We start from the raw sequence: 13,313 nt of genomic DNA, 5'->3' as shown, positions 1-13,313 counted from the left end.
AAAAAGAAAACACACGCGAGACAGCGATGTTTAGAGCTCGACCCAGTGATAGGTATAATTTCCGCGGCTAGAAGGACTCCCGCAGTATACGCCGTTCACGACATCGTTGCCAAGCGAATCTTGGCACGATGACATTGCGCGGGATGCGAGCGATTAGCAACAGCGCGCCGACGCCGCCAAAGTTTCGTCACTCTCATCCAACCGATTTGCAACCCGCGAAAATACACCGAACTCCCGGGACGGCGGATATGCCAACTTGTAACGGACGTACTATATATGTCTCGCGCAGCAAAATAAGAAGTACGGCTGTTTTATTGCAAGCACGGACGGTTCACGCGAGCTGACAAGCTGTATGTCGGAGGGCAAGATCGTAGCAACCGTTTTGACAGCGGTGCAGCAGCGTCCAAAGTCATAACTCGCGTTACGATCCCAGCCATATTGGCCCAAGGGACGCGTTAACGTGACAACGCACAGCTGCCGCGCGCATAACCCGCGAGGAATAATAAATAAGCGAGCAAAGCGCGCTCCAAGCAAAGTAGTGATGGCATTTCGCGCAAATGCGGGCGACGCTGGCAAACTTACAGTACTGCCGTCCAGATGAAAACGTGCTTTCCTAGTTTCTTTCAAAAATAAAAGCAAAATACTTGCTCGGACAACACCGCTCAACGTCACCGCCACACGTTCAGCGCAAAGTGTGCGAAAGCGCACACCTATGGAACCTCGGAAGTAAACTGCAAAGCCGCCGACCCGTTAGCGCAATAAATAAGCCTGGTAATACAAACAGATACTCAGATGAATAACGCAAACGCTGGAACAACCAACATTTCCAGCAATAACGAATAAGAAATGCGCTTTCTCGAGAGCTTTATTGTAAACAGATAGTTTTTGAGCTACGAAACTGTCAATCAACTAGACGAAAGGCCGGTGGCCAAATCAGCGCGCCTTCTCTTTAAACATGGCGGCTCCCTAGCGCTAGCTGGGACGAAACGCCAGCTTGTAACACGATTTTGTCGATCGAAACCTCGCAGAGAGAAAGAAAGAGAAAAGACGGACTGGAAGGAATCAAAACCACAATGGAACGAAACGTCGCGGACGACCTAAATCGCGAATTCGGGAACGATGTGAAAAACCTGCGCAAGGCGAAGAATTATCACGCTTCGCTGATGGTTAGGAAGCAAGAGATCGAGCAGAGAGTAAGTACCACAGCAGCGTTTTGTTAATCTTTCTTTTTTCGCGGTATCCGCGAGAGCGATCTGTCGGACAATCTGTTGCCGTTTCGGCAACTCACGTGTTGCGCTCTTGTCTCTTTCCGTTTCCCTTAAACGAAACGAAAGCTCAAGGCGTCGAAAGGCGGTGGCGATCCGGACCAGTTGAAGGGATTGCTCGGCTTCGCGCGAGAGTCCCTGGAGAAGATGCAGATACTCGAAGGCGTGCACGGCAAGATCTTGAACGACGTGTCGGCGCACCTGGACAATGCCAGCCTGGTCAAGAAGGAGTTCGAGAGCTCCCTCACCGACATCCAGAAGCTGCTGCGGTTAAAGCAGTACCTGCAGTGGATAGCCAAGATCGAGGAAACCAGGTGAGCTCGCGTGCGCGACCAACGGCGGCTATTCTGTTTCTCGTCGGTCTCGCACGACGCAACCGGTCTCGACAGACAGAGCGAATGGACGCGCGAGTCCGGTTGCCGTAACCCGTGTTATTGTAATGTGTTCAAAAGAACAAAATGCGTATTCGCAGACCTCGCTGCTCACGTCACATCACGGTTCGTGTTCTGCTCGAAACATTCGTTAGGCGGGTTTTATTTCGAAATTCGATTGAGCGGATGGGTGAATCCTCTGGCTACTGGGATCGCCTTGTAGCGAGAGAATATTGGAATATATTTATGATATGTGAATTGGTACACGTTCCTATATTTACTTAAAAGATATTTCAGACCAGAACTTCGCCCATGCGTTAGTGTGTTTAGAGAAGTTTCGAAAGACTCCAAGGACAGGGGAAAAAAATAAAGTTATTAATATCAAACAAGTATGAGCCATGAGCAGATAGAGGTGCAACAAGAGGGAATCACTGACGCTCCTGTCTAACCAGTGAAAGGGCCAGCTTTAACTTTACAGCATGCGGCAGACAATTCCAATTTGCTTCAATATGATAAAATCGCACCTATACACAATAACACAGATTAAATTAAAATTCCATGGTGACTTAGCAGTAAATGCTAGATAAATGCATTAGCATTACGGCTCACTTCTTTGAGGTCCCGGATCCATGATTTAAACCGCGTTCACAACATTGCAAAGTGTTGTTCAGGAGCGCACTTGACACACGTCCTGCCTCTTCGAGAAGTGAAGTGCGATCCTGACGGTGGTCCGGAGCAGGCCCCCGCCATTTGCACAATACACAGAAGCACGCACGCTCATCTAAGCCCTCCTATCCCCTCCCAACCTCTACCATGTGGCCAGTTTTTCACATTTCACACACACACAAACTTTTTTCTACTTTGACACTCCTAATGCTAACACCAGTAAATTTCCGAGTTTAACATCCCAGAAGTACACAGTGGGGTGTGCAGGATGTGCATTATGAGGCATGCTGTAGTTGGAAGAGCTCGGGATTAATTATGACCGACTGGAGTTCTTGAACAAGTGCCTAAATAAGAATATGGGAGCACTTTTGCATGCCGCTCCCATCCAGCTGGGCTACGGTCACTTGCTACCAGGTGGAATGCATTGCCTGTGCAACTTGTTTTGCAGATTGTTCAGGAAATATACGATCAGGCATTGCTACTATGACATGCTTGCACTGGGGTGAGCAAGAAAGTTACATTACTGTACTTCGATGCTTGGTGCATACATGTCTGCATTATTAGTGCACAGAGAACATATTCTGTGAGAATAAAGATGTTTCTGAATGTAATGTGTTCTGTGATGCAGTGTGCAGCATCACATTCCCTTCTCCAATCTTCTTGTAAGCACTATATTAACACATGCGTTATATAAAAGAAATAAGTGTTGATACCTGAGGTGTACGTTTAAATGTGCGTGTGCTTTTGTGAGCAGAAATATAAATAAACGGTGTTCACATTTGTGAATGCTGTCTATCTGCAAGCGTAGTTCACTTTTGAGATTGTGTATCATTGTCATTGTGTCATGTCATTGTCATTGTGTTATATCATTGTCATTGTGGCTGTGGCATTCTGCTGCTAAGCATGCGGTCGCGAGTTATGTTACAGGCCGCATTTTAATGGGAGCGAAATGCAAAAGTGCTCATCTACTTTAATAATTTAAATGCAAGTTTAAGAACCGCAGGAGGTCAAAATTAATTCGGAGCTCCCTCCACTGCAGCACGCCTCATAATATGCATCCCACACAACCCACTGTGTAGTTTAGTATGTTAAATCGGCTATTTTAACTTAATCTGTGTTATTGTGTATAGGTGTGATTTTATTATTTTGATTGTGCACAAACACGCAAAAATTATATGACCTGTCATATCTGGTATGACATTTTGCATCTGCCTGTAGTCGTTAATTTCGTGCTCTAAAAGCTGAGTGTTTGTTGGTGATCTTAGACCTCAGTCAAGCCATGTTGTGGACTTTCTGCCCACAGTTTTTAACGTCCTTTCGATGTTAATAAAGGTTTTACCTTCGTTTGGGTGCAGCGAGTCAATCGAGGAAGCGATGAGTCAGGGCCAAGACGAACAAGCCGTGTCACACCTCTCCTTCCTGCTGCAAGTATGGCAGAGAGTGCGCGGTTCGGCCTGCGTACACCTCGTCGACTTTCTACGGGAAACCATCCTCTACTGGCATCAAATTCTCAGGGATAAGTTTGAAAAGTGAGTGGCCCTCTGTTATATGGTTTGGCCAGATTGTTTGCTTTCACCACTGGACTCACCAACTGATCATCTTAGTGCAGACAGACTGATTAAAAATGTTTTAAAGCACATGGTGTTTTATCAAATATGATAACCCTTCGTTAATGAATGCTTGTTCATTTGAATGACGTCCTTGTTGACCAAATATGTGCATGGTGGACCAAAGTGTGATTTTATGCATTGGACTAGCCACATAGGCTATTGGTCCAGGTATTTTGTACGTACAGTGGAATCTCGTTAATACGATCTTCACGGGAACTGGAAAAAAAAGCGTATCATCGAACGTATTATCCAACCAAATTGTATTATTGTGAAAGGAAAAAGAAACGTATTATCCTGAAAAATGTGTTATGCAAAATTGTAACAACGAGATTCCACTGTATTTCATGAGTTTATAAATAGAGGTAATCTTTATTCATTGGTTGATTGATTAGTACGGTCATGTTACATCAGTTTTGCTAAAGCATGGTCTGCCATGATCTCGGAGGCTATGCGTCTGGTGTACTGCAACACCCCTGCTTCTCCATATACAAGTAGAACATTCTGTACTCAAGCCTAAATGCACAGGAATAGCAGAGTCCATTCCGCTGCATTGAATTTAGAGCGCCAAGTCTGGAGCAGGTCTGGAGCAAATCCTAAAACACCTGTTTGTATCAGCTTGCGATGGCGACGATTTGGGGTGTTCAGTGCCAGTTCACAAAGAAGAAAGGAATGACACGGCCATGTGATTCAGGCCTTCCTTTCTTTCTTTGTTCCTGTGGTTGCATCGTCTCCCTGTTGATTGCTAGCTACCGTATTTACTCGATTGTAACGCGAGTTTTTTTCCAGGTTTTTGCTACCTGAATCGATCCTCATGTTACAATCAAATACCAAAATTCAAGTTGTCTAAAAAGTGCAATGATGCACCCAATTCTAATCAACAAGTGAAATGTGCATGTGAAAGCGTGCGACGGACGCACGCTTTCACGGAAAGCGAACGCACAGCGGAGAGCAAACACGACGTCTCCATTGTGCGAAATGCGATGGGGGAATGGGAGGGAGGGAGGGGAGGCAACGTTTAGCTGTGGCACCAAATGCGTATCTCGCCACCGGGCGCAAGGGAAAATGGCAACTCAATCTCCCACGTGAAAGGAGGAAAGCAAGAAGGCAGCGCAAGGAGAGAGGGGGTGCGGCTTCTACTCTACTGCAACTTGCACTTTGCACGGCTGCGGGCTGGCGTGCACATTGTATCTTGAAAGCGATCTCCACATGGCTCTTACCTTTGTACGCACTGTGCTTTCGCCGCTCAGTTTCTGTTCAAGCGATAGACCGCACGAACCTTCGCTCACTGCTGCTGGCGCGCTTGCTCACGCTAGTGTTTTGACAGCGATTGTGCGCGGTCATCGAGTGTGATCTATTCATATTTGCTTGTGCGGCTGACACCATGCTTGTTGATCAGTTAGTAAGCGAATGTGTCCAAGTTTATACAGCGATAAAACTACTGTCCTTACTCCGTATAGCTCTGTACTAATTTGCTATCGCAATTGATGCTTCGCCTCTTGGGGGAAACTACGACTTTTTCATGCATCCAGAGGTCTCGCATTAATTTAGCTGTTTTCTTCTTTTTTTTTTTGGCTGAGCAACAAAAAGTCGCCCCCCTCGCGTTACTCTCGCGGTTTATCTATTTTTTCTTCATGTGACGCAATGAAAGATCACCCTCGCTTACAATCGCAGGTCCGTTACAATCGAGTAAATACGGTATGTCTTTTGCTTCTCCAAGTTCCGTCAAGTTGATTTTAATGGTGATTCTCGTTGCACGCAGGGAGTTCAACAAAGTTCTGCATTCGATGGGCTGGCCCATCCTCAACACGGGCGTCAGCGCGCCGGTTTCCTACACGCCGGAGCTGTTGCTTCCATTCGAGAAGTGCTTCATCAACCTCCACAAGATCCAGCTGCCGTATCCTTTTTCATTCTAACGTCTTGAAAGTTTTTCTCACATGCTGCTATGCAGTTTTCGCTTTGATGTACACGTTGCAGTACTCCTGTATGCTTTCTGCTTTTTCATTCTGAATGACTTCTTGGGGCACAAGGCATCACCATGTGAGTTCTTGCTAAGTTTCGAAGTGGCTATGGTTTTGTACTGCTGAGCTAAAGGTCGTTGGTTTAATTCCCTGCTGTGATGGCCGCATTCCAATGGGGGCAGAATGCAAAAAAATGCTTGTTTACCATGCTTTGGGTTTATGCTGAGAATCCCAGGTATCCGAATATATTGAAGGCCCCCAAATAAAAAATTGCTTTTTGAACACCTCCCGGTGCCAACACATCCAGGCTGTGCAAACTGATTGAGCATGTTCGTTGTGCTTTACACCCAAACGTAGGCTTTCCTTCAAAGTGATACACCTCGAGAACTCGCATTTAGGTCGTAAGGTCGAGCCATTTAGGCTATCAGTTCAAATATCTCTGTACGAACGTTTCCTTATCATGTGATAAAGTTTCCGTTGATTGATTGGTTGATTGCAAGTGGTGGCTTGGTCCTTGACTTGTGGCATGCCTGACTAAACAGGGAAGGCCTGGAAGGTTCACAGTTGGACGTCGGATCGACCACATCGGTGCTACCCTTGGAACTGATGCTGCGACCGCTGAAGAAGCGCTTCCTTTTCCACTTTACCGGGAAACGTCAGACCAACAGACTTGACAAGGTTAGCAGGAATTGACTGGCGGGCTAGTCTGTTCATTATCACCGAGAGGCAGCACTAGGAGACGGGACAAGATAGGAAGGAGCACTCGGACACTGGGAATTCCTTCCTATCTTTTCCCATCTTCTAATGCTTTCTTTGATAAGGTTGGCCGTTCCCCCTTGTCAAGCCAGCTTGATAGCAAAACATTTTAGGACTGTTTCATTTCTGAATCAAACTAGGTTACCACAGAAGCTGGTTACCACAGAAGCTAGGTTACCACAGAAGTTCCTACGGCACTCAGTGCCGTAGGAACAGTGAATGTAATGAAGAATATGTTTGCAAATTGTCGCATTGAAATGTGTATTGCCATGGAAGAAGGGTAAATTTCAAGAGCACGGACCAGAAGGCAAGAAAATATTTAGCGGCGAAGAAATGTGACAAGCGTCTAAACCAATTCACACACAGCATTGCATCTAAACCCGCAGACTCCACCAATCCCTTGCGTGACATCGACGAACATGTACATTCGGGTGCGAAATCCGTTGGAAGAATTTTAAAAAGCTGTTAAGTTTTAAAGTGGCAGAAAACTCAAAAGAAATGAATTTGCTTTAATAAAAGAATGATACGCTTGAAGGCGTATATTTGTTCCAGTGAGGATATTTAGATAGCGTTTGTGTTTTATTTAAGTAATTCCATAGAGAACAGAGCCAGCAACTGGCACACCTTCAGGAGTACAGTACAGATGTGTGCATATACACCAACTCAATACCTGCAAGGCTAGATGCGTCTGTAGCTAGCATACGCCTCCTCAATTAATGATTGCTGTCCTATGTTGAGCCACGTCAAATGGCGTAGCTTTTGTGAAACGAAAGTCTGTGGGAGGCCTTGAGGAAAGCCACCTCTGCAGTGTGCCTCATAATGCTCTAAGACATAAAACAACATGTTGTGCAATAACAAAACTAGGCAAAGCAGACACATCACGCAGCAGTGTTACTCAACCTTTGCAGCCGGAGTGGTACTTGAGCCAGATACTGACCTGGGTTGCGGACCATGGAGAGTTCTGCGATCGATTTGTCCAGGCAATTCTCGTCAAGGCAGGTGTTGAAGGCATGCAGGCAAGGGTGAGTGTCTTTTTTACTGCAATTAGCATTCTTTGGGTAGTGGACCCATTTTCTTGGGCTGTCTGTCTATCTACCTATCTGTAACCATTTTCCCACCAATTTGGGTCACTGGGTAGTCCATGGTTTGGTGGGTAGTGCATCCGGCTGCTGTGCTGAGGAAACAGGATTTGAAACCAGCTATTGGAACAACTTGGGTGATGGGTTGTGTGACAATAGGTGTTTTCCGCTTTTCAATAAACATCTTTTGCGCGAATTTGGGTCGCTGGGTATATGCCACAGGGCATGTGCCACTCTTCAATGAACTTCTTCGATGCCATTTTGGGTCACTGTATGTGAACATGAACAAATGAACACACAAACACAACTCGCATAGACACATGCACAAATTGAGGATTCACACAAAGCGCTGCATTTTAACAAAAAAATGCATGTGACGCTTACTGGGCATTTTAGTTTGTTTTATGGTCACAGCACATGGCAGTGGTTATCGTCCAGCATCCTTTCTTGCTTGTTTTGTTTTCTCCGCAAAGGTGCTTTCCAAGCAGATGCATTTACGAGAAGCGCATCATTGAGTGAGAAACCAGGAATAGCTGTCAGTAATTTGTGCCATTCTTTTCTTGCAAATTTCTGTTCATGTCTTTCAAGTGCGCTTTTTTAGCTAAGTCATCAGTGTACAATTACGTCACTGTCAAGAGGATGCTCACTTAATTCTTGGCCACAACGTTGTTGCAACGTTGTACCACACATCAGCATAAAATTTTCCATGATGACAAACACTTAGCTGATTACATGGTCAAGAGAGAAAAAGTGGGCGATACATATTTAGTGACTAAACAAAGCATACTTGACTGTCACCTAGGCACCTACAAGTATGTGTGATAATGTCTCACGTACACGTGACTAATGACAAAAGTTTCTTCACGGTGCATCTGTTAGTAATGCACAGCTTCCTATGTTGTAGTTTATTAAAGTTAGATTTGTCATTTTTTAACCATTCCTCCTTTGCCACATTGTTTCCATTCCAGAGAGTGATCTTTGGACTCGGCCTTCAGGTGGCCGAGGTGCCGCAGTCACCTAATGCACACTAGTATCAACATAAAAATGCAAGCGGTTATTTTTAGTGACTATGCTTGGTTGCGCTGCAACCGCCAACTCCGACTCTCTTTCTAGCTGGAGCTGATGCGGGGACTGGTCCAGATCGGCATTCACAAGTTGCAGATGGACTTGCCGTCACTGCTCGCCGACGATCAGCTGCTGACGCACGCCATCGAGGAAGTGCTGCTGTTCGACCGGGAGCTGCGGAGTCAGGGCTACCCTCCTTTCTACCCGTGCATCCTCAACGTGCTCACCGCCGACCACTGCTTCATTCGTTGGATTGCTCTGGAGAAGAAATGTACGTGGACATGGCCTGTGCTAATTTCTCTGCCATAGTTTCCTGTATTTTTTAGTCCGAGCCGGGAGTTCACTTATGGCGTGCCAGTTTCCCGGTAGTTGCTCACAGTTTACGGGCACAGTAAGAACTAATAATAATAATAAATAAATAAAATAGGGCAAAAAAATTTATCATCATGAATGTACAGTTGAGACAAAGGTGATGGTGCTGATGTAATTATGCTGAACCGGGAGTTCACTTAGATGGTGCCAGTTTCCCAGTATTTGTTCACAGTTTATGGGCACAGTAAGAACTTATTATAACAATAAATAACTGAATGAATAAAAAAAAACAAAGACGCAGTTTCACCCAAAAGGCGAAGCATCAACTGCAATAGCAAATTAGTAGCGAGCTATACAGAGTAAGGATAGTAGTTTTATCGGCTGTATAAAGTTGGACACATTCGCTCACTAACTGAATTAACAAGCATGGTGTCAGTGCGCACAAGCAAACATGAATAGATCACACTAAACTCGCACACAATCGCTGTCAAAACGCTGGCATGAGCAAGCGCGCCAGCAGCAGCGAGCAAAGGTTCGTGCGGTCTATGGCTTCAACGTGAACTGAGCGGCAAAAGCACAGTGCATACAAAGGTAAGAGCCATGCGGAGATCGCTTTCAAGATACGGTCCACGTGCAACTGCGTGTCGCCGCGCAAAGTACAAGTTCGCAGTTAATTGCTCGCAGAGCAAAAGCTGCACTCCCTTCCTCCCGCGCTGCCTTCCCGCTTTACTCCTTTCGCGTAGGTGATTAAGTCGCCAGTTCCCCTTGTGCCTGGTCGCAAGATACGCATTTAGTGCCGCAGCTAAACGTTGCCTCCCCTCCCTCCCTCCTTCTTGTCCCCTCACGGCCTTTCGTGCGATGGAAGAAGTCGCGTTTGCTCTCTGCCGTGCGTTCACTCTCCGTGAAAGCGCGCGCTTTCACTCGCACATACAGCAAGCTTTATCTTCACAGAATGGAAATTAATTACACTCAATGTCAGTCTCCATCACTCTCAGACAGCATTTTATCGCTGTCTATGAACCACATTTCATCCTCCATACACTTTGTTGTATGTTTGATATACTGAATTTATTAAATGACTACAACCACCACAAATGGGATAGTCCCCTCTCACCTGTGCTAATCAATTCACTAGCTCATCCTGCGATTCATACATTTCTTGGGATTGCCGAAAACATGTAATGTGACTTGTTGCTGCTAACTTAGCTCGTAAAATAACTTATATTTTGAATGAGCTTTTATAATTAACGACTGAAAGCAACACGTTGTCGTTATGCTACGTTACAGTGTACTAGAATAGGGGTAGTGCGCTCACGGGCGGCGGGCGCTTGATGCCGCCGATGTCACCTAGGAAATGGAGCCGCGTGGTGGCGCTGCTTGCGAATGCAATAGAACAGGGGAACGGGGAGGCACCGGCAGCCTATGTACCGCGCGCCTGTGGGGCGCGTCCTTTAATATTTTTCGACAGGAAAACAAAGTGAAGTGACAATCATATTTTTTTTTTCTGCATGCCAAAGGTGGGTCTAATCACAGTGGCATCGCGTTTTGCGCTGACACGCACGTTTCGGGCATGTATTGCGCGAAAAGTTCGGCAATTTGAGGAGATACGCAGCAAGAAAGCTTATAAGCGTGCGGTGTTATTCGATTAGCTGCTTATTCTGCATTTCCTGCTGAGGTTCTGTTTCGATCTGCTAAGTCCTTGTGCTTTTATGAAACTGAACCAAAGCCCTCCGAACACTTTTAATGCTCACACCTAACTGCAATTTGATTCCCGAAATGGGCCTGTTCACCCGCCGTGGTTGCTTAGTGGCTATGGTGTTGGGCTGCTAAGAAAATGTTCTGGAGTCCCCGACTATGGCGTGCCTCGATCATAATCAGATCGTGGTTTTCGGCACGTAAAACCTCCTAATTTAATTTTTTTTATTCCCAAAATGGGCAATTTCAAGTGCCATTGAGTCAAAGCTGATTGAACTTAATCCAGATCAAATACTGTTACACGGTGGCCTACATATGTGCTTGACTACGAATCACCTTTTGCTTTTCTCGAGCGCGCTCGTAAAGTTGTTCAATACAAATTGACTTCAAGCGCCACTTAAAGTACCAATGTAACAGCCACCTCTATGGTCCTGGAATTCGCATCGCTCCCAGTTTTCACACGTGCCGCCATGACTGCAATAACAATACGTCATGCAATATAAAAATAGAAACAACAGAATTTCGGACAACCTCACAAATCATGCAGAGGAGATTGATTGTTTATTCAAGTTTTCAAATAAGCATGCCGCAACTTTTGTACTACGCTTTCAAGTACGGCTCAACTTTAAATGTTTAGCCCTCTCTCTTTTCTGTGAACACTCCGAGTTGAGTCCTTTCACATAGAAGTGAATTCTCACAACAACATAAAACCTTATAATGTCTCTTGTCAATTTTTCAGAGTGAAGTGTGTAACCAACTTCACGATGAAGCCTTGCTCGCACCACTTCCAGCATGTCCAGGACACTGTCAGCAAACAGCTTGGTGCAACTAAAACACTCTGTAAAGAGGTCCTCAAGGTTTTGCACGAAACCATAAAGTTTTGCAGATGGATACAGGAGCCCTCCATTGTCACTGAACCTCGTATAACGGGCAAGCTGAAAGTTTTCGTCTGGCTTTTGCATCGTAACGAGGTCAAAGCAGTCTTGGCAGCTTGCTTTTATGACACACTTCCGCACGACATACCCAGCAATATGAAAAATTAGGCGAGAATCGCTTTTTGCTATGTGCTGATTATGATCAGCAAGCGTTGCACTCTGCTGGTCTTGGTCTCGCACTTGTGCCGTTTTAGTTGCCTCTTGTGTTTGGCGTTGGCTATGGCTCCGACATGGCTCAGTCCTTTCTTCATCTGAAATATCTAGCAGTGAGGCTAGTGCGTTTTCCTCGCAGTTACCTTCAGAAACACACTTCACAAGTCCATAGAACGAAAGGCAGTTGACTATTATTAAAAACTGGGTCGGGGTTGGGTGTTCGTTGCTGCCTGATGACTGTCTAATGATTCCAAATAAATTTTCTAAAGGGTCCTGGCTTAATTTGGATGTCATTAGGTACTTGTAGTTCAGTTTCTCAGTGACATACGTAAGCAGACCTATTGTGCTAGTTATCGTAACACGGAGACCAGTAGCAGTGGAGTCGCTCAAGAATCTTCTTGTGTGCTTTGCATGTCGCTCCCATTGGTTGAGAAATACTAGGAAGTCTTAATGAACAGCGTTAATGTCCAGCGCTGGCTTCCCACGAGGGAGACGAACTTCCTGACCCTGTATAAAATGCGCATAATCTCGAAGCACAAAATGTGGCTCAAAGTGTAGCTCGCATACAGCGCTGGTGTCATCCAAGGGCTTGTCCGATCGTCGAAGGTTTCTTTCCCATTCCCTTCTTTTGCTTGGATCCTTCGGCACGCTGAACAACGCGATTTTAGGAGAATCTTTCTTGAACACGTAGCCCGTCTTGTAGCCCGGTGCGTAGCAATGGTTTTGACGTTGTACACGCATTTTTCGGAAGAGTCAATCCCACTCACAAATCTCGCACACCATATCGGCACGATCAAAATCGCATATTGAAAGTACATGCAAAGAAGAGATGATGCGTACTTGTACAGCGAGCACCACGAAGTCGAAGCACGTGCGCAGGAAAGGGTGCACATGCGGTCGCGGACGCTACATTGGTCTCGACGGTAGCGACGCCTGGTGAGTCTTAGTGAAAGCACCCGTCGTTGACATCGGCGGCTTCCCCTCTCCCGGTTGCCGCTGTGCGCAGTGAGCGCAATACCCCTATTCTAGTACACTGTAGCTACGTTGAGAACTTCCGTTTCCATCTTGTGATGGCCATGGCGATGACACTAGCCTGTCTTGCACTGGCAATATGAAAGCAAAGCGCGGTTTTGGTTTCATAACCAATTTTCTTGGGGAAATAAAATGCTGAATATAATTGGGTGAATATTGTAATCACTTGTTACGAGATACCGTTTTCGCTTAATGATCTTCTTGAGGCAAGCCAAAAATAGCCATTTTCTGCGGGAGGTGACATGTTCGATGAATTCACTGACCCCTAAGTGCTGCCTAGACAGATGCTGCCGCTATTGGGGTTATCGTTGTGTCAGGCACGCAAGAACTGACCGGTGAAGCTTGAATTATCTGGCGATGGCCAATTTCGGGATCGAAATAACGAAAGTTTTGGCCTAACGAAGTCTATAGGCACC

At 45.7% G+C, this 13,313-nt stretch overlaps 2 protein-coding genes across 2 annotated transcripts in view; one reads left to right on the top strand and one right to left on the bottom strand.

The window, feature by feature from the left end:
- The window catches only part of LOC119452844 (GTP-binding protein 1), a 29,140-nt gene extending 28,406 nt beyond the window's left edge, over window positions 1-734 (bottom strand). The window contains exon 1 of the mRNA XM_037714796.2: window positions 583-734. The gene's annotated coding sequence lies outside the window, so the exon portion shown is untranslated. The remainder of the gene's footprint in view (window positions 1-582) is intronic.
- A 214-nt stretch (window positions 735-948) lies between these two features.
- The window catches only part of LOC119452843 (RAD50-interacting protein 1), a 33,596-nt gene continuing 21,231 nt past the window's right edge, over window positions 949-13,313 (top strand). The window contains exons 1-7 of the mRNA XM_037714795.2: window positions 949-1,193; window positions 1,335-1,579; window positions 3,658-3,831; window positions 5,672-5,806; window positions 6,413-6,548; window positions 7,535-7,648; window positions 8,819-9,041. Of these exons, the coding sequence (XP_037570723.1) occupies window positions 1,074-1,193; window positions 1,335-1,579; window positions 3,658-3,831; window positions 5,672-5,806; window positions 6,413-6,548; window positions 7,535-7,648; window positions 8,819-9,041 (1,147 nt within the window). The 5' untranslated portion in view covers window positions 949-1,073. The remainder of the gene's footprint in view (window positions 1,194-1,334; window positions 1,580-3,657; window positions 3,832-5,671; window positions 5,807-6,412; window positions 6,549-7,534; window positions 7,649-8,818; window positions 9,042-13,313) is intronic.

This window comes from Dermacentor silvarum, chromosome 5 (genome assembly GCF_013339745.2).
Source record: "Dermacentor silvarum isolate Dsil-2018 chromosome 5, BIME_Dsil_1.4, whole genome shotgun sequence".
Taxonomy (NCBI): Eukaryota; Metazoa; Arthropoda; class Arachnida; order Ixodida; family Ixodidae; genus Dermacentor; species Dermacentor silvarum.
Note: the sequence above shows the minus strand (reverse complement) of the source record. Positions and strands in the feature narration are given on the sequence as shown.